General features: G+C 42.7%; 1 protein-coding gene across 1 annotated transcript in view; it reads left to right on the forward strand.

The window, feature by feature from the left end:
- Positions 1-22,085, forward strand: part of LOC114766322 (A disintegrin and metalloproteinase with thrombospondin motifs 17-like) — a 68,305-nt gene that overhangs the window by 13,450 nt on the left and 32,770 nt on the right. Inside the window, 6 exon segments of the mRNA XM_028957028.1 lie at positions 735-818; positions 2,039-2,196; positions 5,289-5,332; positions 16,174-16,279; positions 20,075-20,215; positions 21,367-21,517. Of these exon segments, the coding sequence (XP_028812861.1) occupies positions 735-818; positions 2,039-2,196; positions 5,289-5,332; positions 16,174-16,279; positions 20,075-20,215; positions 21,367-21,517 (684 nt within the window).

The raw sequence follows: 22,085 nt of genomic DNA on the forward strand, positions 1-22,085 counted from the left end.
CCAGGCAAGGATTGGAATCTTTTTTTTTTGTTTCAGACAACAGCATCACCTACTGCAGTTTTTTTTTTTCATTTGAAGGTCTTTTTTCCTGATCCTTAAGAATATACAGTATGCCTTTGCCATAATGACTTTCAATTTTAAACATTGGCAAAGTATTTATTACCACACGTATAACACAATTTACAACACAGTTAATTGTGACCAGGCATTTTGATTTACTTGGAGGAATTTCAGACATAGTTTTATGATCTTTCAGTATTGACGCTAAATCCAAAGTATAGACATGACCTGGTATGCTGTAGTCATTTAGGCATTGATTAAAACTTTTAAAAGCAACTTTCATTTTCACTGATACATTTTAACCATATACCAACTGCAGAATGGAGGTCTGATCTGAAACTTCTGAAATACCACTAAAATAATATATATAAATATATATATATTTTTGTATTTTTTCATTATGAAGAGATGTTTCATAAAATGATTTTTCAGTGGTGCTGCTGTTATGTAAGTGGATGTGAAAGTCTGTCTCCAGAATACAGCTGTTATTGTTTCAGATTTAATCACCGCAGGACCTTTTCCAACACAAATCCCTTTCTCCAGCACCAAAAAAACACTCTTCTTCACACATCAGTTCCAGAGTTCCTCCCACATTTTCCACTCGCCTGCTGTAATTGTAGTGAAGCTGTAACAAAGCCCTTTCCTGTCCTGATTCCATCTCATGGTCTCTGCAGGTGTACAACATGTTTCACCACCAGAGCCTGGGTGTCAGGATCAACATCCAGGTCACAAAGCTTGTTCTCCTGCACAACCGGCCAGTGAGTCACGCCTTCAGAGTTCTTTCCTGCTGGGCTGCACCTCCCTCAGCCTCTGCTCCACAAACCTTTTCAAAATTGAGACCCTCCCTGCTGCGCTGTGTTTCTCCATTCCCAAGGGCATAAAAACGCTATCCTCCTTTTGTGTGAATTAACCATTTTTTTTACCTTTAAAACCTATTTTCTTTCTTTTTTTGGCACCTGTGTACCGAACTCTCACTGGGCCCTGGAGATTCAGATTAAATTACCGTGAAGAGCCTGTTCCCCAGGAACAGTAATTTCTGAATATATCCTAGCTAAAAGCCCAAGTCAATTTTTCACCTCTTGCAGTGCCTGATGCTGAAAAGTATTTGTACATAGCAGCAGCAAAGCTCAAGCATAAATGTGTTAGCACATAGAGGAGTAGAGGTGAAAAAATAAACAGCACATTTATTGTATGATTATATGGTTGTGTTCCGCATTATACTTAAAAAATACTATTCGTCCTTCATACATCATCATAATTTCACCAGTGACAAAACCAGCACTAACTGATCCAGTATTGTATGACATGAGATGCTTACTGTGTGGTTTGTGTCGTCTCATCAGTTTGAACTAATTTAACTACTAATTGGTTTGGGAAAACAACATCAACAACACTAGGTGATATAATATTCCTGTTATTTAAGACCTAAGCACATGGGCTATGATGAGTAATGTCTTCAGGATTAGAAAATCATAGATATACAAAGAGAGGACTGCTTGCTACTTAGAAACCAAGAGGATGATGATTTGATTGACACCTCTGATTACTTACTTCTCAAGTAAGCTAGGTTAATTTCTAACTATCCAACAAGAATTCATGTAAGGAGCATTCGATTTGGACAATTATGATTTTAACACAGCTAACAGATGTATCAGACTCTGTGTTGTATGCACTTGTGTAGTGCAAGGTGTAGTCCATCTCCTCCCTTCCTCTTCTGGTCTCATCTTTTTTCCATGGTCCTAATATTTTACATTACACAATCTTTGCTATAGCCATCAACTAACAACACAAACATGTAGATGCTTTAATTCAAGAATTCTGTTTTTTTTTTTTATAATTAATGTGACACTAGCAGACATGTCCCACACACTACATCATATATAGAACCAGGAAAATAAGACCCTGGATGTCCCATCCCAGTGGTCTTAAGCACACAATGCTTTGCAGAATGTGAACAGACTGTCCATTTTACCTGCAGGAAAAGCTGAAAGTGAGTCACCACGGCGAGAGATCACTAGAGAGCTTCTGTCACTGGCAGCAGGAGGAGTACGGCGGCGCTCGATACCTTGGAAGCAACCACGTTCCCGGCGGGAGGGACGACCCGCCTCCTGTGGACGTCGCTGTTCTGGTGACCAGGTGCCCTGGCTGACCCCACCCCCCTCCTTTAACTTCTCTACATCCACCCCCCACTCTTCTTCATTACGTTGGCCCTGTGATGTCTGCATCAGGGCTGTATAATACAGGATTAGGGCAGCGCTCCATGCTCCAGTAATGACGGGGGGCCTAATGACCTCTTCATTTACATTGCTGTCAGCAGGGCAGGTTTGTTCCCAATTTTCCCCCTTCACTCTGAAGGATTATTGCTGGCATAACATGGCGCATTCCTAATTCAGGATTAGGTTTTATTACCCGATATAATTTTGCAGGTAAAATGAATCCTTTTGTTTCCCTACACTCATGTAGCCCATCAGATGCTATCCATCTTCCTGGGCCTGAGGAGTGGGCAGGGGAGCAGGGATGAGACAGAGGACTTTTTGTTCACGTGCCCATTGCTCGAACATGATCTCGCTTAGCCCATAAGGCTTCCTCTATGAAGATGCCATGTGGAGGAGCAACATCTGTCTGAGGAAATGCTAATGCCATGGATCACTCCAAAAGTGGGGCGAGGGCGCCACGTACAAATGAAAGCGTGTCGAGGTGCGTTTCGGTTTACCTCCAACCCTGTTGGAGCTGTCAGCAGGTACAGCGAAGACCAATGTGCTTCTTGAATGAGAAACATAATCCTTAAAACACCTCTATTAAAGAGGCCTATTTGTCCGACATGGAATATCTGGACTTTGATTTTCTTCCTCTGATCATAAAACGTGAAACATTTTCTCAAGGTTTATTAGGCATCATGTCATTTTGTCTAAATAACTTTCCTCCTTTGTGTTGTAGAGCACGCAAACTCTTTGAAGAGATTTCGCCACCTGGAATGGCCACCGATAATTCGCTCGGTTCTCCAGAGGAGAAATGACTTGCTTATTTTCTCTGGATGGCTCTTTTGTAATTCTGTCTCATGGCTTTCATCCCGGTTCGCAGAATTATGCTGTGGTTTTAAGGGGCTGTTTTGGCTCAGGGGAAGGAGCGCCGTCAGTACGTCTCAACTGTCTGTCATGGTATAGCTGGAACGAGAGGGAGGAGGGCATTTAGTTTTTGTGCTCCACGCCACCAGCGTCACCCCCAACTGCCCAAGACGAATGCCATCTTGTGACGTCCGGGATTAGCTGTTGCGTTGTTGCTGCGGATGGACGTTCATGCTAGCGCCTACCCCCCCCGCCCCCCTGCCCCCATCTCATACCCGCCAGTCCATGTTTGGAGCACAAGTTCCCAGTGTCACCCAGCTATGTGTCAGGTCTGTTACAGCTCATATTCCCAGAGTTTCACTCGCCGTGTGTCAATGCAGAGTTTAGTAGAGCTGTGGTTATCGCTTCACTAGGCCGTTTAATTAGAGTACCCTTCTTTTCTCAATAAACAAAGAGAAAGGGGAAGTCGATTTATCGACTGAGGCAGTTCCGACTCCGCCGCGGTGATTTGGGGTTAGTTAGTATTGTATACACAAACGTAAATAACTGTTTGTCCATCTTCACCTGTTAGTCATTGTTCAGGCTGAAAATAATATTTGGTTTTAGGGAAATTACAGGATTCGAGATGGCCTCGGAGGTTTCAGACCCTGCCAAAGGGAGTTAACAAGAGGAAATGCAGGAAACAGATTTAGCTTTGTGTGTGTGTAGCATGTGGCAACGGAGGCACCAGTGGCCCCTTCAGCTTCAATGGAAGCACTTTTTAATTTTCCCTGCCTCCGTGTGCTGGCTCCAACCCGTTAATTGGAGGTTCAAAGGCGTATTCTTCTTTGAACCAAGGGTGACCTTTGGGATGGGCCATTAACAATGTTATGCTAACCAGGGCAGGGAAGGGAGGGCCAGATCTCAAAGAGACTTGGCCATCCAGTCTGTACTTTTCGTGTCCATTTTCTCACTGAGAAAGCAAACAAGATTGTTTTAGAAGAAAGTTTTAGGGTTTGTCTTGGGAACACCAGGCTTTTTTTTCCAAATCAGATCATTTCTACTGTCACATCACGTGTCAGGTGAGTGAACTAATGTGCAAAAAGGATGTCAACATGCAAATCGTAGTATGAATGAGTAATATAATAGCATGTACTGGTTGGAGTGTGTACATTTTTGATGGTGAGTGGTGAGGAGTGGAGTTTATCACATGAATTATTGTCGCACTACAATAAGCAACAGGTCTTAAAATAAATCCCAGTTGCGTAAATGGATCCAGTTGCGGGATTATAGACAGATATCAGCTACTTCAGTCGAGGGCCCTCTCTGATTCTCTTACCCAGGCGCCGTGCCCTGTGACACATGGATCTCGTGGATGCTGGGGCAGATCCTGACGCGCAGCTGTTGACGCTTTCCACATTCAGGAGAGGGATCTGCGGGAAATGGCCTCTTGTGTTTTGACTCTCGCTATTTCACACTTCCCTTAGTTAGACGCCATGGCGAGGGGAGCTAATTCACAGTGTTGTGACAGAAATGCTGGTACGACAGCACTGATTGGGTGGAGTGAAAGTGAGGAACCACAGTTTAGTTTGAAAGGAAACCAACTGGAATGGAGTCTGAAATCACATAAAAGGCTCTGATATTGTGTATTTTAGCATGCGTTGATCTGTTGATCCCCATAGAAACTGGATATGGGAAGACTGATGACTTCATCAGTTGGAGTGTGCACCAGTTTGTAATAAGGGGCATTTTGCTGGCCCACTGGTCCTTTTACAGGGTTGTGCATCACCTTTATCCACCTTATCCAGCACCATTTAATGGCTGGTGATTAGGAAAATTATGTCGAGGTCACCAGATATCAACCCAACCTAAGGGTTTTGAATCTATGACAAGGAGTGCTGAAACTCTTCTGAACATCATGTGTCAAACCTTCAGAACACACATGTTGCTCATCTGTAGCCAGCATGCTTTTATGGTTTTCCCAAATACAGGGTACATTTCTGAAGTCTTTGCGCCAGAGAGCATTCATTTTGAATATGAATTTTACTGGAGGCCTTCAAATTGTCCAAATATCATCACACATTTGTCAACTGTCAGTAAAAAAAGGTCTTTTGTTTTTGTTAAAGATACCTGTAATGTCAGCGCACCAAACTGACTTTGTCCTTTGTTCTTTACTTTTTTCAGGACAGATTTCTGTGTCCACAAAGATGAGCCCTGTGACACAGTAGGTGAGTAAATGCTGTTCTTGGAAGCAGTGGTTAATTAATTAAGCTGTAATTAAGCTGTTGTGTCTTTATACTGCAAACAATTCAGGGGATAGCATTGTTGCTGGGCTTTTGCTAGCTGGGCTTGGGTGCTTCGGCTGGCTTGAAGAATCTTCACATAGCCAAGATATATTTTGAGCTTTTATAGAGTGTGAGGCAGGGTCTGGTCATTTTTAGGGCTTGTGCAGCCTGGATCTCCTGTGCGGAGCTGTCAAAAGGGCAATGCATCAGAACATACCAGTTTCTTAAGCTCCTCCACAGGAGGTGTTTTGAAATAGGCTTGAGTGGTTGCGACCTATGCCCTCTGAGATTCCAGGCTCTGTAATGGAGAGGCAGGTGACATTTAACCCCACCAGGCTGGGAGGCCTACTTCCATAACTGGGGTCTGCTTACAAAGTGGCTAAGAGCTTGTTGAAATGTGTCTGACTCAATAGACACCACAGCTGAGCGATTGTTCTGTGGCGTTTAAGTGACGGATATCAAGGGGGGTGTTAATTTTAACACTGGCTATTCCTAGAGTTCCATGCCTTATCTGCTTTCTCCAGCAATATATGTGTAAAACCTGGCTGGTTGCAGCTGATATTGGTGGAAGTTATATAACACATTACCTTGAAGAATGGCATTCCCAGAATAATGGGCCTGCTCATAGTGCTCTGCTTCTGGGTGGCCACTTCCCTGAGGGGAAGAAAGACACGGACCCCCCCCCCCCCCCCTTCCCTGTGATGCTCCTGTCAGAGATGCTCCTGTCAGTGCACTCTTGTGTAACTGGTGTCCCTCACACCTGAGATCGCGATCACTATTTTCAAACAATGACGCATATTTAGGTGTGATTGAATTTCCAAATGCTTCGACTGTATATGGAGTGCGCTCTGAATGTTGAAAAAATGATCCGAGAATAGCCGTCTGGTGCCGTCTGGAAGGGAGGTGTAGGATCACGGCGACTGCAGCCAGGAGCCAAACAGGATAATGTGAGAGGCCTCACCATGGAACCTGACCACAGTGATGACCTCATAGAACTCAAGAGCACTTCAGACTTCTTTCATAATTACTGAGGAATAACACAGCTCCCCACTGAATTATCTTGAGAAAGGGATCCATCTGCAATTTCAGGGTTGAGGTAATGCATAGAGTCAGATAAGTGGGTAACAGATGCAGTCTTGATAATGACAGCAAGACCTTGACCATGACCAGCCACAAGTATAGACTGATATAGATGCATTTATGGCTTCCTTTTTGTTTTTGTATGGTTTTATATCCTTTTTATATCCATTTTCATGATACAACTGGCATCCAAAAGATTTGCATGCCTGAGACCACTGACTACTACTCTGAACATTACCAAGGACTTGCCCGTTTAAAGCTTAGAGTTATTTTTGGATGCAAGTTTTGTAAAGCAGGACCTTTTTTGAATAGCATTTGACATGGTTGAAAAATTACTCATTTTTGTTTGGTTTCCTTCTTCATGAGACAGATTTATATTATTCTAAACCTGCTGTTGAATGAGGTTAGTCCCTAGGAATTCCTGATTATGTAATACTGGAAAGCGTCCATCTGTAATTTTGATTTATGCATTTGGAAAGCAAACTTGGCTCAGGTTCTTCTGAGAGCTGAATCAGCTCGCTGTTTCTGTTTCTCTTTTGGAATCTCACTGCAAACGTTTAAAACATTTGCTAAGTTGTGTATGAGGCACAGTGTTGAAAGGCAGAATGAGCCACTTGTATACACTGGTAAACCCAAGAACGTCTGCATATCCTTGGTGGATAAAGGGCTCAAGTCAGTCCTCTACTGTTTGGCCCTCTAGTCCAATGCGATAGCGTAAGAATGAGAACGACGGTTGAATGCCTCAACTTTGATGTACATTTTGGTAGGTGGGCTCTTAAGCAGTTATAAATAGTTTTGAATTAGATTAGCATGTCTTCTATGCAAGTGGCATGTCGAATTTACTTAACATTCCTGTTAAAATGTCATCAACAAAATCTTTGAGGTTTGGCCAGACCGTTCGATATTGCACCAGGTGGATTTATTTCACTGGTCCTTTTGTTTTAAGTATTTTTAAATGGTAGTTGTGTCGCCACCACAACAAGGCTGGATCTAGCTGGCTATACTTACCCTGGATATGACCAAACACTTTATGGCTGGCCTGGTACCTCACTTGTTTGTAGTCACCAAGTGTGATTCTTCTTCTTTTTCTTTTTGCTCACCCATTAGTAGAGTGGGTGAAACTGAAAGCTGCATATGAGTGGGTGGTGTCTCCTCCTTTCCCCCATGAGATGACAAAGGCTGCCAAATGTACTGTAAGAGATCTGAGGCAACTGAGAAAGGTAAAAGAGAAAAGGTGAGCAGCAAAACATACCGACAGCCAGTAAAAGCTGAGAACTGCATGTCGAATGCAGAAAATGAACAGCGCTGCTGTCTTACAGCAAGGATACCCAGGTATGAATTCGTGACTGGGTGCTCTATATACAGCTGGCAAGCATTCCCCATGTTTGCATGGGTTTCCTTCCGGCACTCGGGTTTCCTCCCCACATTCCAAAGACATGTAGGTTAGGGGAATGGCAGCCATAAAGTGCCTCTTGTGTTTCCAAGTTCCTTGTTCCTGCCTTGCACCCGAAGATTATGGGGAGAGACTCCAGTCTCCCTGTGATTAGCATGTTCAGATAATGAATGGATAGGCCTGTCATTAATGGGTTTGGTTCTCATCTTGTATAAACAGTGCGCTATGTAGTGACTGATTCTTAAAAAAAAAAAAGAAATGAACATACTATGTGCAGGTGTATGGCTAAAAGGTAATATATGGTGTTGTGTTAAGCAAAGAATGGAAAGACAGTATATTTTACTGTTTATATGTTCCAGTGATAATGTTCATCGTTGTCTCTATAGTATGGTTACCATACTAATGCACTCATCTGCAAGTAGGAAGATCAGATAGTCCGTAACAAAGTTTGACAAATTACATGAAAGCTACTAAATAATTATGTTCTTTGCTCAATGCTGGTGTAGAATTTAAATTTCATAATTCTCAATAGGAAAAGTATACATTTAAAGGAAATCCAAGGCTATAACAGATCAGTCACAATTATTCCTGTGCTGTAAGTCTGACCCAGAACTGTAAATTAGCAAACTGAACATTACCTGTACGTGTGTGGCCGCCTGTGGATGTGAACGGGATCTGTTTTAACTCGGTCAGCACAGGAGGGGATTTTTGCTATCTTTTTATCTTTTCTATCATCAGTGAAAAGCTCTTCAATGAGCCTGGAGAGAAAGATCTCCAGCCCTCTTGTAGGTAGAGTGAACTTAAAGCCTGCAACTCAAGTGGGCCCTATTCACTTTCTGTGTAATTTATGAGGATCTCTCAGAGTGGCTTTGATTTAGGATTGATAAGAGTCCCCCAGGGGAGTGAGTGTTGGGTGCTGGGAAGACGGTTTTCCGGCCTTTTGAAGTTGGCTCATGCTTTCTTTAGCTGTGTGTTCGTTGCTTGCAGCTAATGTCGGAAGCCCTTGTCTGATGTGAGTGCAGTGCAGCACGATAAAGTCTGTTTTGTGACATCAGCACATCTCTGCTGTAACATCCGTCATGTACACGGACACTGATAACTGGGAACTGATTATCATACCATGACTCCAGCCTTTCAACACTGCCAAAAGAAATCCCCCCTGGATTTAAAAGGCAAGAGCATTTGATTGGTTAAATGCTGCAGTGATTATGTTGACAACATGTTATTTAAATTTTATCTGTTGCGGTGAATAATAAAGGACCGTCTCCACACGGCTTCCCACTGCTCCCTAAGGTGATGGGTTAAATGCAGAGGACACATTTCATTGTGTGTACCGAGTGCTGTGCTGCAGTGTTTCAAAATGACAATCACTTCACTTTCTCATTTCTTTAACCACTGAGAAGACACATTCCATGGGAGAGGAAAAGATGCCATTCATATTATTGGCTTGCATCAACTGATAAAACCACTAAGGAGATAAAGAACTAAAACCTGGATTGTGTATCATTTCAATGATGTGGTTGGAAAACAATCTTGAATGTTAAATACTACAAAACCATCAGTTAAACTCCCAGCTATGTTTTACAGTGTAAGTTAAAAAAAATAGACTCTGGAGCAAAGGAAAAAAATGCATGTGGTCTCATGTTCTCCATACTGGGATGCATCAAGAGAAGAAGGAAAGTTATGTAGCCTTCATGCATAGCCCCTACTGTACAAGAGTAGGCTGTGTTATGATCAATAATGGCCAATGATCTTAATATGGTCAAAACCTCGCTTTGATTCCCTCATTCACTCACTCGCTTTCCAACCAAGTCCTGTTACTCAGGGTTGGGGCTGCCAGAGCCCATTCTGGGACACTGGATGCAGGTTGGGGCACTTAGGACCCAGGGTGTGGTGCCTGTCTACCACACTCACACCTACAGGCAATTTAGAGTTGCTAATTAACCTAGTGTGCATGTCTTTGGACGACAGGAGGAAACCAGAGAATCTGGGAGAAACCTGCAGGGAAAAGCATGAAAACTTCACACACAAGGTCCCAGCTGAGGTGTGCACCACCGTGTGACAACTCCCACAAAGGAGGCAAAGTTTGCAGTGAATGCTTCTGCCGCTATTTGATGATGATGGAAGTACTGCCATGTGTGAAAGTTACAGTGTGCTGGCCAGTATGGTTTGATCAACTCTGTTGCTTATAAGCTCATGTGGTTTTTATATCCAATGTGCTCTTCTCCGCACAGTGGAACAGATTCAGTATGAAATTTCGTTGCGCAGAGAAGCAGAATCTCTTCTGAAGAACTGAACGAATCAGCTACTTAATGAATTTCTCCAAAGAGAGCGAACAGAGCTTTGGACAAGATTGCTTGGAGCGTCCCCCCCATAAAAATGCCCCAGACCCATTTTTATCTCAGGATGGGAATAACATTGTGCTGGAAGAACACTGTCTGCTGGCTCCAGCAGGGAAACTCTCACTTACGCACAAGAAGGTTCCTCTGTCGCTGCAAACCAAAGCCTTCTCGGCCCAGAATGAAGCATTTGTTTCCCATGACCCCTTCTAATCTGACAGACCTCAGGTAAAGAGGGTGGTCGCACGGGGCAGATGCCGAACGCGAACAAAGCGGGCGCCTAGGCCTGTTTTTATCTGTTCTGCCTCAGGGTAGCGTATCGCTGATGTAATGGAACAGGGGAACGGAACAGGGCATCGGTGCAAACCCGCTATTCTTTGACACGCCGCGGCTCTAGTGCTTGTTAAGTGTCTCACAACGGCACGGCAGAAAGGACCGTCTCCCTGTTAATGCTTCTTTTGACGAGGGCTGACCCACTTTTAACTCAACTGTAGTGTCCGAGGGAGAAAGAAGTCCATTCTGGTTTTGCTAAACTGAGGACTGTGGTGTTTTTCGTGTGTTTATCTTCTTTTGGAGCTCCTTATCTTCGCCTGCTCCCTGCTTCGCTGAAACCCAGTAATATCCTGCTGATGGCACCCCATTTCCTGTGTATAGTTTGCTGGCACAAAAAAGGGTCAGAATGGACTAGAGCAGTGATTTCCAAATCTTTTTCCTTGAAGCCCCCCCCTTGTCTGTGTCCAAGACAAGCCATTCCCTCCGACCTAAGGTGACCAGTTTAGAAAAGTGGACACCTTAGTGTGCGGGGAGGAGAGGTGGGGTACGCTAACGAAAAAGGAAACCGATCCACTAGTGCAAATAGGCCTGAAGGATGTTGTAATGAATGTTTAAGCAGCTCAAAAATGACATTTTGCATTTCTCAGACATTGTGTTTTACTCATAAAGGGATGATGATTTGACAGCGCATATAAATTTGTGAGCACTCCCTGTGATCTCTAGCATGATCTCTACCCCCAGGTTGGGAACCACTGTACTAGAGGCAGCCTAGCCCCTTTGGGGATGCCTGGCTTTAACGAGCTGGTTGCGGTTGGAGTCTGAAGGAGGTAATTGGTGAGGATCTAATGTATTATGCGAAGCAGCTAGCAGACATGTAACATAAACCACATGACAATTGCAGTTTTATAGGTTTATTGCATGTCATCTTGCTAATGTCATCCATTTGCATCATAACGTTGTAGTCAAAACAGAGACAAACACATGGCTTGGGCATAATGCTGTTAGTCCTGTGCCAAATGGTTCTTCATTGTGTGAGTTCCACATAATTGCACCTCCTCTCCATTTCAAAGCCAAACAGCCAACAGCTTATTGTGCATTGACCCAGTATTTGCATACATTCCCATAGGCTTCCGATGTAGATGACAAGGTCAGAACCTCTTGTTTCACAACAGTGGCACCACATTGTCCCCTAGTGAGCATGACAGACTGAGCTGAGTAAACTTTCTCTCTGACATGGTTGTAGTTTCCCAAAGACATCCACAAAAAAAAATTGTACATTCAGAGTTCTACACTGTAAATCTGTGAGATGATAGATATTATGGACGTAATTGCTGCTCGCGGCTGGAAATGCGGTTGTAAAATGGGGACCTGCTGAGGTAAAATGCATGTAAGAATTTAGGGCAACATCTGTTTTTGGATGAGACTCACGCTTTAGGCTCCAGCTTCACTGTTGCCCTTTTCTAATTTAGCTGGTATCAGTTTCTATGGGAAATACCTGATTGCAAAACACAGTTACCTGTATTTGCAATGTCTTGACATGTCCAAACATTTGGACAGTAGATCCGAATGCTCCAAGGACATGTCGGCTTGTTTTATCTAGTTATAAGCCCCAAAGATTTGATGTTTGCTTTATGTGTTTACTGTTAGATCATTGATAGGCAGTTGGGGCTTATTTTGGGACTGGCTGCCTGTTGACGCTGTTTTGAAGCTGGCCCTGCTGTGTACTTGGTCTCGCTACGCTGAGGATCTCTGTTTGTCTGGGTCTGTATCTGAACAGTTCCCACAGCTGCACCCTGGCTGTCATTAGTCTGGGTCTCTGGAGCTTTCCCGAGGAGCGGGACAGCAGTAGAAGGAATAGCTGTCCGAGGAAATGAGTTGTAGAGGAATGAGAGCCGTGACCTCTGACCTGCAAGGCCAGCCAAGGTCAGTACACAGCTATAAAAAGAAATATGACCTGTACACTTACCCGCTGCCCTGTGCCTATTACATCTAAATTGCAACTTTACCCCCAGCTCTGCGTCTAATTGATAAAATGCTGAAAAGTGGGCAAAAAGCTGATAGGTGGAAAGGAGAGGAGCTGAGACACATTAACCCCTGATTAAAGGACCATAAAATTTTAATTCAAAGGTACAGGTGTAGCTAACAGTTGACCCTACATCACATTTTAAACAGTAGACGACATTGAGAGACATTTTCTTATTTTATTTAATTTAGTCAGTAATAAAACTGACTAAATAAATGACGGGTTTTATTAAATTAAACAAGTTTATTTGATTGACTTTACTGCTTAAAAAAACATATTTAAGAGTGTAGTACTCATTCAAATAGAATTCAGGGACTAAATGTAATCCCAAAAACCAATTAAAAAAATAATATATAATACAAACATGCAACAAAGTGAAATAACTCTTTTTACATCCTAAATATAATGAATGTCACTATGTTCTCCATCACCTTTTATTGTAGCTCCCAGCCAAATTGCCATGACACAGAAAGGAGGAGGAGGACCCAGGCGTCTATTAGTACCACAAATACTTTTATTTTAAACTGGACAAACGCTCTACTCTGGCAAAGGGGAAGGCCCATACTCACACAGGGAACTAAATGCCCACCACCTAAAACCAAGACATTAACTCAACCAATACAAGACCTCAGAGGCACACCGACTCCAACCAAGACCATGAATTCAAGACACTCAAAACTCTAATGGCTGGGACGGTTCAGGGTTCAATACTGGAACCCGGAGCACTATATATGTCTCTACATATTTTAAAAATGACAAGAATGCTGAAGATTGATCATATGTGGACAGAGTTACAGCCTGTGTTTAAGGTTTGCATAAAGTCACATTCCATATTCTTTGCTTTGTTTCATCACTACTGAACACTACTGACATCTGTAGGACCTTTTTCGAATCTTGGAAGTAAAACTAGATTAGTGGATCCATAACATCCATCACCCTAATTTGCTCTATTAATTAATTCATTTTAAAAATGTATTTGTGGACCTAGGACTGTTCCACGATTTGGTCAATATATAGCAGAAGGCTGCCTTCCTCAATAATTTTTTGCTATGTGAACATATGCTAGTCTATCAATCTATTAATTAATTAAAAAATTCTGAAAGAAACAGGTAACCAAGTTTGTTTCCACGAGTGTTTTCACATTTTAGGCTCTCTTTAATTGTGAAACCATTGTTGCAATACAAAGAAATTGATTTATCAAACATTTGTTTAATGCCACCCATTCCATGCATTTAACACAGTTACAAAGCACACAGGGGGAGTTGTCTACAGCTCATTTTCAGCTTGGCCTATCCCGTTAAAGTGAATCAGTCCATGCTGAAATGAGAGCAAAAACAAAACAAGCTGGTTGCTTAAACCTGTGCACAGAGGTGGCCAATCACTAACTAAATTAGGCAGATAATCGAAAATTTGGTGCAACAATGAGTCAATATTCGGTTAACTTCACCTTCTGAAATGGCTCCATGTAAGGGGTCCCATAATAACAACTGGTTCTTATCAACAAACAAAGGGGTGCCAAACTGGCTCATTTGTTTGTTGGAGGGAGCCCATATCTCCCTCATTGTGACAGTAATAATCACAAGTGCTGCACAGAGGTGTTTTAATAAAACAACATCTGGGTTTAATTTCATTCTCTTGTGACTGATTATCATCCAGGGTCGGACAGAAAGCCGATGTCGGAATAGACATTTTGAAAGGTTAATTCGATGGTGGTGATGTCACCGCTGATAGTGACAAAGATGGATTAAAGTGCACGGGTTTGGACTGCACTGATAGTCTCAGTTTTCATGTTATGTTACTAATATTGTTTAATAATTTTTATGTTAATTTTGTCATAATTGTTTATTATTTGGAGACAGGTTGCTATATTAATGATACCTACCCATTAGCTACAGCTTTTTGACTGGCATAGTGCAGCTACAAGTAGGTTGCAACATTAGGGTACAACATTTTTTGACAATTGTCCCATTACTCAGATGAGATTAGGTGGACAAAAAGACTGCCACCATGCCTAAATGCTGCTCTTTAAAGGTCCCCTGCTATGAATTTTTTTTTTTTGCTTTTATATAGGTTTTAGTGGTCCCCTAATACTGTATCTGAAGTCTCTGTAAATTCAGCCATGTTGCAGAATTACAGCCATTTTGAGTCAGTTACACAATGAGATTCCCCAGGACGTGCCGTTTCTGTGTCTGTTTCTTTAAATGCTAGTGAGTAGGAGAGAGGCAGGGCAAGGAGGAGTGTGACCTGTAGAAGTGGGTGGACATTCGCGGAAATTACATCATCAACACTATTCACCAACCATGATTTTTGGCGCAGACAGGAAGTCATGTCTGTGTTTTTCCAGAAAAAATTATAAAGAAATTTGTGCTCATTTTTACATCCAATCACAGAGCACAGCAAGGTTTAGGGGAGGAAAGCATGAGAAACTTTCCCCTTATGATGACAGAAAGGGGACAAATTCCAGATCCGACCATCTGAGCTGCCGATCAGCTGGCAGAATGGCCAAAGCACACTTTTCACCTATTGCCATTTCTAACCACTGCGGGACCATAGACAGGCTAGGGGAACTCGTAATAATGTCACATACATTTACATTTACATTTACAGCATTTATCAGACGCCCTTATCCAGAGCGACTTACAATCAGTAGTTACAGGGACAGTCCCCCCCTGGATCAACTCAGGGTTAATTGTCTTGCTCAGGGACACAATGTTAGTAAGTGTGATTTTAACCTGGGTCTTCTGACCTTGCAACCTTGCAACCTTGCATGCACATACATGTATTTTTCCATCATTACCATCTTACATAGGCTTCATGGGTGGCAAATAAGCAGTCAGCTGATTGCACATTCATCAGGAGAGAGATATGCACATCCTCGTTTTTTCATGCAGACAGTCATGCAGGCTGCAGACAGTCATGCTAGCCCCCCCCCTCCTGTGTTGTGTAACTCCCTCCCGAAATCTCATTAGCGGACTCATATACTGTTCTTTCCCATGACTAGATTTTTTGCACGTCCCTGCTCTGCAGGTCATGTCTCTGAACAAGTTCAGTCTTGTGACAGTGCTGTGCTGCAGGTGCGGACCCCACCTGCCTGACCATAAGACTCCAGCACTGTAACGACCCGGCACTGATCTAGCTGGGCAATCACTCTCCGCTGGACTGAGCTGCTCACTCAGTCGTGCAGGGTCCGAATGTCCGCAGCATGTGTTGCGGCATTCATCTGAGGAGCCTCTCTGTGAAAACAGGGTGTTGGGCTGTCCGACCGCTGACACAGGAACAGTTATTGTTGAGCACTTCTGCGATTCAGGATCTGTGAATCTTGCAGTAGTAATTATGCTGGTGAAATTGGGTCAAGGATTGGAGGAAGCCCCATGCTCAATATCAAAAGAGACAACTCTGTCAGGCATTTCACCATGAAACAGTGCTGTGATGACCTTGAAACTCCACCATTCTGTACTCTGTTTCTTTTTAAGAGTACATGGAGTTTTAAAGACTAAACATGCATAAAGACTAACATCTGGAACTGGGAGGGGGTGGTGGTGTAATAACGCTGTGGTTGTGGCTTCGGTCTGAAACAAATTACAAAACTGGTCTGGACTCTGGAGAAGGAGTGGGGCTCTGCTGTAGCAATGGCTGTGGCCTGTTCTCACACTGCCCTGCCCTGATGCTTGCACAGGGATCGCCTATCTGGGTGGCACCTGTAGCGCCAGGAGGAAGTGTGTGCTGGCAGAGGACAACGGACTCAACCTGGCCTTCACCATCGCCCACGAGCTCGGACACAAGTGAGTAAAAGTGACACTTTTCTTTCATTTTGAATTGATAATAGATTTTTTAATTTTTAATTTTATGCATACCAATTCAGGAAGACAACGTGATCAATATTCTTCAGCGCCTTATCGCATACTGTGGTCATGCACTTGAATCAAACCAGACAAGAATAAAGGTTGCTTGCCAGGGAGGATAGCAGATATACATTTACATTTACAGCATTTATCAGACGCCCTTATCCAGAGCGACTTACAATCAGTAGTTACAGGGACAGTCCCCCCTGGAGTAACTCAGGGTTAAGTGTCTTGCTCAGGGACACAAGTGGTAGTAAGTGGGATTTGAACCTGGGTCTTCTGGTTCATAGGCGAGTGTGTTACCCACTAGGCTACTACCACCCATAAACAGCTTTCTACCCAGACATCCCATTCATTTGCACCAGCAAGGCCATTTCCGACTAGCACGCATTGTTTTTTTGGGGGGTTTTTTTGTATTGTCTATATTGTGTGAGCCGGCTGCTCACAGGAAATGAGTGGAAATTCACAAACAAGCTCTGTAATTATGTGTTCACAAATTCTGATGAGGTCTCATATGAGTGAATGCAGCATAATATCTTCTAATTTATACAACTCTACAGTTTGTGCAAAACATCATAGGATCAAGCTATCAAGCTTTTTGGCCATTCTGAAATCCCATGGCTTCTTCTCTATGCAGCCGAATATCCAAAAACACAACCAACTGTGTACAAAAGTCTTGTTTGTACTGCACGTGGAGTTACCACGATACAGAACTATACTGATGGGGGGTAATAATGAAAGACTGTTTCAGTGTTTCAATGTGAAGGGTGAACAAGCCATTTTCCATGCTGTTAGCTTCAGGTGACCTCTCCATATTTTCTTGGTCATTACAGCATCAGGTTAGATTTCGAGAAGTCAATATGGATGCCAAGCTATTACATGTCCCTGTCAAATAACTTATGACGAATCCTTCCACGGCAAGGCGTAAACTGCACACTATAGAGTTACCACGTGTGGTTAAGCGTACAAGCAGAAGACATGCTGACTTGCCAGAGCTGAAATGCACTTACAGTGATGGTGGGAGACGTGTTTCATGTGCTTATAAAGCCCCCCTTTTGATGGAACAATGACGAAGAGCCAGTATGAAATTTATCTGGAAACGCGGCCAAGGCAACATTAGCGTTTGGCGGCGGCTTTGTGGTGGTGCCAGGCCTCTGCAGAGTTATCGCACGTTTCGCCCAGTATCGGACGATGCAGCCGGGCAGGCCAGAGGCGGGTTTAATGACGGGAAGTAATGAGCTGGCATGTGGTGCGCCCGAATGGTGCCGATATGAGGGGTGCGATTATGTGCCCGATGCCACAGAACCTCCTTAAAGCCTCCATTGTACAAACTCAGTAAAACACCTATGAAAAAAGAATGCTCGCTGTTGGTCCACCTTTTTGTGAATTTTATATGAAAGTGCACATTCACTGGCATGCACAGATAGATGTAATTTTAATCATGATGCAGTCTCTTTTGGAACTCTTTTGGACACTGTTATCAGTGTCACGAACCATTGCATCAGTTGTGTCTTTATAAACAACAATGTTCCTTAAGCAGCTGCAGCCCTGCCAAGAGCTTTGATCTGGAGAGCTTGGTGCCTGACTGTAAGTAATGTGCAATTATACAAGCATTTGTCATGTGCACAGGAATTGTGATAGGCAGTATTTAATAACCAGGAACAGTTTGCTGATATTGCCAGACTCATACTCATTCAGTGACAATTGTTAATCACCTATTGTATTAAAAGTTCATGTGTTTCCATGGTACATACACAACTACACAACTTTCTCTGGACAGTTCACATTACAAAACTCTCTGACATGTTTTCGGTTTTAACGGTTTGTTAACTGATGTAACTGATGAACAATGGTTTTGCATACAATACAATCTTTCATCTCCAAAACGATATTCTGTCATGGACATTTAGGTAAGGAGTGGCATGGGAAATGGATTCGCAGCAGGTAAGGAAGTGCACTCGTTACTGAAAAAAAAAGCCTTTCATGGATGCACACTGCTTACTAAAGGTAATGGGTTAAATGATTGAGATGAAGGGCCCAAGTGCAAAGAACACTTTACTAAATAGAAAACAGACAAAGGTGTGGTGGACATTGAGTATTACTGCAAAGTGAGGATGTGGCGATTGCATCATCCATGTGGGAGTCTTTGGTTGGGTTTAAAATGAGGTGTTATAGTAAGACTAAACAATCTGATCTAATGGTGTGGCATTCCTGGTTTGAATTTGAACGACCGCAAAAATACTAATATTCTTTCTCACAAACTACAACTGTTTCCAGCAATAACTCGTAAACAAACACCTCTGTAAAGATGTCAATTATTTATGAAATGGTGAAAAAGTATTGAGATCAGTGTTGAAATCTGTCATCCTTGAAAACCAACACACAAACCAGACTGAGTCCCATGGTCGTATGCCCGAAAGAGTGAAGTCTGGATTCAATAACATGCTTCGACACAAACAGCAGACGGCAGAGCGGATTCCAGGCCTGGAAATAAGACAGGGCTTAGTCATGGTAATGCATACAAGGAAGAGGAAATATACAGAAAAATAGGAGTCACAATGCAGCTAAACAGCTCAGTGTTACGATAGCGGTAGTATAATGTGATGCTTATCTGGTAATTTTGTGCTGATACAGAATAAGGTCATTTTACTTTAATGGATGCAGTTAATTGTTCTGTTCACTACTTTGGAGTGGTTTGATTTTAAGGGTGATGCCATCTGAAGAAACTAGAGGCTGGATTATGTTCTCAAATGGGCTTTTATTGACTCTATTTTATGACTCACTTTTATAAAATATTGCTTTCCCTTAAGAATATGAAATTCATTGTTGTTTACAAAAAACATTATCTCTCATTGCCTATCCTTCAATGTTATGGACAAAATAGATTTTCAGATTTCTGAACAGAGCAAAAATACATAAATATATTTTTCCCTTCTCTTTTATTGCTTTCATTAAAAGTGGGAACAAAAGTCCACGCTGGAAGTCCCCGTCATGTTTTTCTTATTAGTTCCTGTGTTTGCTGCTTCAAGTTCTTTCTCAGTTGTTGTTTTTAATTTGGAAATGTAGGTCATGGCTTTAGAGGAAGCGCACTCTAACCCAGCACAATGAAATCCGCCATGCCTCAGTACCACGAGTTCAGCGGCCCTGCAGCAGTTGCTGCTCTGGCTCAGAAACCCATATGCTTCTCAAATGTGGTGCGATGGCCTGTCATACAACTCGTCATAGTTGCCATGTTTTTATTTTTTAAAGCATTTTCAGTTTTCATTGATGCTTGGGCCTGCTGGGTGGAAATTTATACATGTTATACTCACACTCTTGTCAAGATAACCAGATAACATATCAGGAAATGCTCCAGGGAATTTCTTCAGACTTTGTTAGTCTTCAAACGCTCACTCATAGATGAAATGATTAGATTTTGGGGGTGAAAGGTGACGTTTTGGCAACCACACATATATTTTTCAATGTTGGCTCATAACACAATGGTGCATAGCATATGTAAATCACAAATTACTTTTTGCAAACGTTTTTATAGTAAGATGGTCATCATCAAAACAGTCGCTAATTACAATTCATGTTTAGTTGGTACCATATGTGAATCAGGAGATGCAATCATGGTGCTAAAATGAAAACAAATTGGAGCGCAAGCTATGAACATGTTATAAAAGTGGGGTTTTTCTGTATGTTGTTTAGTTATTTTATTTAATTATTTTGTCATTTTTTAATGTTTTTTTCCAGTATGGGAATGAGCCATGATGATGATCATACCACCTGTACTGGACACTCCCACATCATGTCTGGCGAGTGGGTGAAAGGACGGAACCCGAGTGACCTCTCATGGTCTAGCTGTAGCCGTGATGACCTGGAGAACTTCCTCAGGTAAAATGCACTCCAAGAAGCTGTATGCCTACGTCAGTTGTTGTGTCTGAGGCTGGCAGTGCAGGGACTCTTTAGAACGGACATGTGTGTTCCAATCCCATTGACAGGGAGGGCTCCATTGGGAACAGATGGTGGTTTTTTTTATCCCTTTCCATCACTGTCAAGAGGCTGTCAGGTGTCAGGATCTAAGTCACCCTCCACCCTGCCAAGTGAGACGTGTCCCAGGAGCAATCAGAAGCTTATAAGCTTAGCAAAGCGCAAAACATTCACCCCCCCGTCTGTACTCTGGCAAATTGCTCTAATGGCCTTCCTACACAACACAATGCTGCAAGGCTGGAAAATAAGCATCATCCCACTGTGCAGAGGGAACACTTTTCCTGTTTCAGACTTTTTCTGACAAAAGTCATCTCACTTTAAAGCATTGGTAACTAGCTTTGCACTTCCAAGAGTAATCACTGAATTCTGAATTAGCTTTTGGACAAGTCTCCTGGATGTATGCTTCAAGATTAATGTAGAAAATAAAACGCACCCATACGGGGATAAAAGCTGGGACAAAAACACCAGCCTCCACTGCCTTCATGTTGACTGTTCATATTTCTCTGTCACCCACTGATGTTTATGGTGATTTTAACAAGATATATTTATATACTGCCTACACGTTAATGGATTTTTGTGTCCATTCGGCCAACAGCGTGCTTTCCTTTTCATGCACTGTATTTTGCACAGATGACTGACTTTAAGTACAAATGCATCATATGTTTTTATAACTTAATGCAACTGAATAACCTGAAAATCTTCAGGATGGCTTAAGGATTTTTTTGGGGGGAGGGTGACGTAAACCTTAACGCTGCCAGCAGCTTAGCAAGAATAGCAGCGCTCCCCTTGATGTAAAAATTCTGCACTTTTCTTTACATGTAAGCCTGCTGATATGAGACATTTGTCTAATTTGTGCCAGGCGCCATATGAAAACATTATGCTCTGTATATTTGAAAGTCCATCATCATAACTACGTAATAGTCTGTTTCCTAGAACAAGCTGTTCTGGACGCTGTGATTTACGGAATGGAAATGTCATGGAAAGTAACGTGTGGATGTTTGCGATGCTGCATTTTGGTTTATTTGGCTTCTTGTTGGGCTCGTACTCTTGGCCAGGTCGAAGGCGAGCGGCTGTTTGCTACACACAGACCCACGCAGTCACTATGCAGTCCGACTCCCCCCGAAGCTCCCGGGAATGCACTACAGCGTTGATGAGCAGTGCCAGATTCTGTTTGGCACCAATGCCACCTTCTGCAACGATATGGAGGTATGAAATGAGATGCATTTTTAACTTTTCCCTTCTTACAATTACGAGAAATTGGTCCTGGATTTTAGACCAACTAACCGCACTTTCTGTGATGCGTGTGTTTGGACGAAGCACCTTGGAAACGGTGCATATGAGCCTTTTATGAGACGGGGTAGTTTTTCTGTGCCGCTCTTATATAGTCACGGTAGGAACTTGTTAAATCAAGGGGAACTTTGTTTAATATTTACCCCGAGGAGTTTACTTGTAGGCCTTCCCATATGTTAACTTGAACAAAATGCCACAAGATCTTTCACGGTTCCTGTCATTCGATGTGGTTCAGTTTGCACATAAGTGCGTTGAATCCTTGGGGCTCTTCGACTCTCACTTGGGGTTGCTATGGTGACCCGTCCCCAAAACTATCAGTACGTATTGCATGTGCTGACAGTTCAGGTCAGGCTTTTAAACAGTAGACCTTCTGCTGAAAGGGCGCTAGGCTTTCACCGTTCCTCAAACCAATATTTCCACTCAGTACCAACCCTGCCAGGTCTTGTAAAGGGAAAAAGAGGTTGGTGGCACTAGCCAGGGCTTG

This window comes from Denticeps clupeoides, chromosome 16 (genome assembly GCF_900700375.1).
Source record: "Denticeps clupeoides chromosome 16, fDenClu1.1, whole genome shotgun sequence".
Taxonomy (NCBI): Eukaryota; Metazoa; Chordata; class Actinopteri; order Clupeiformes; family Denticipitidae; genus Denticeps; species Denticeps clupeoides.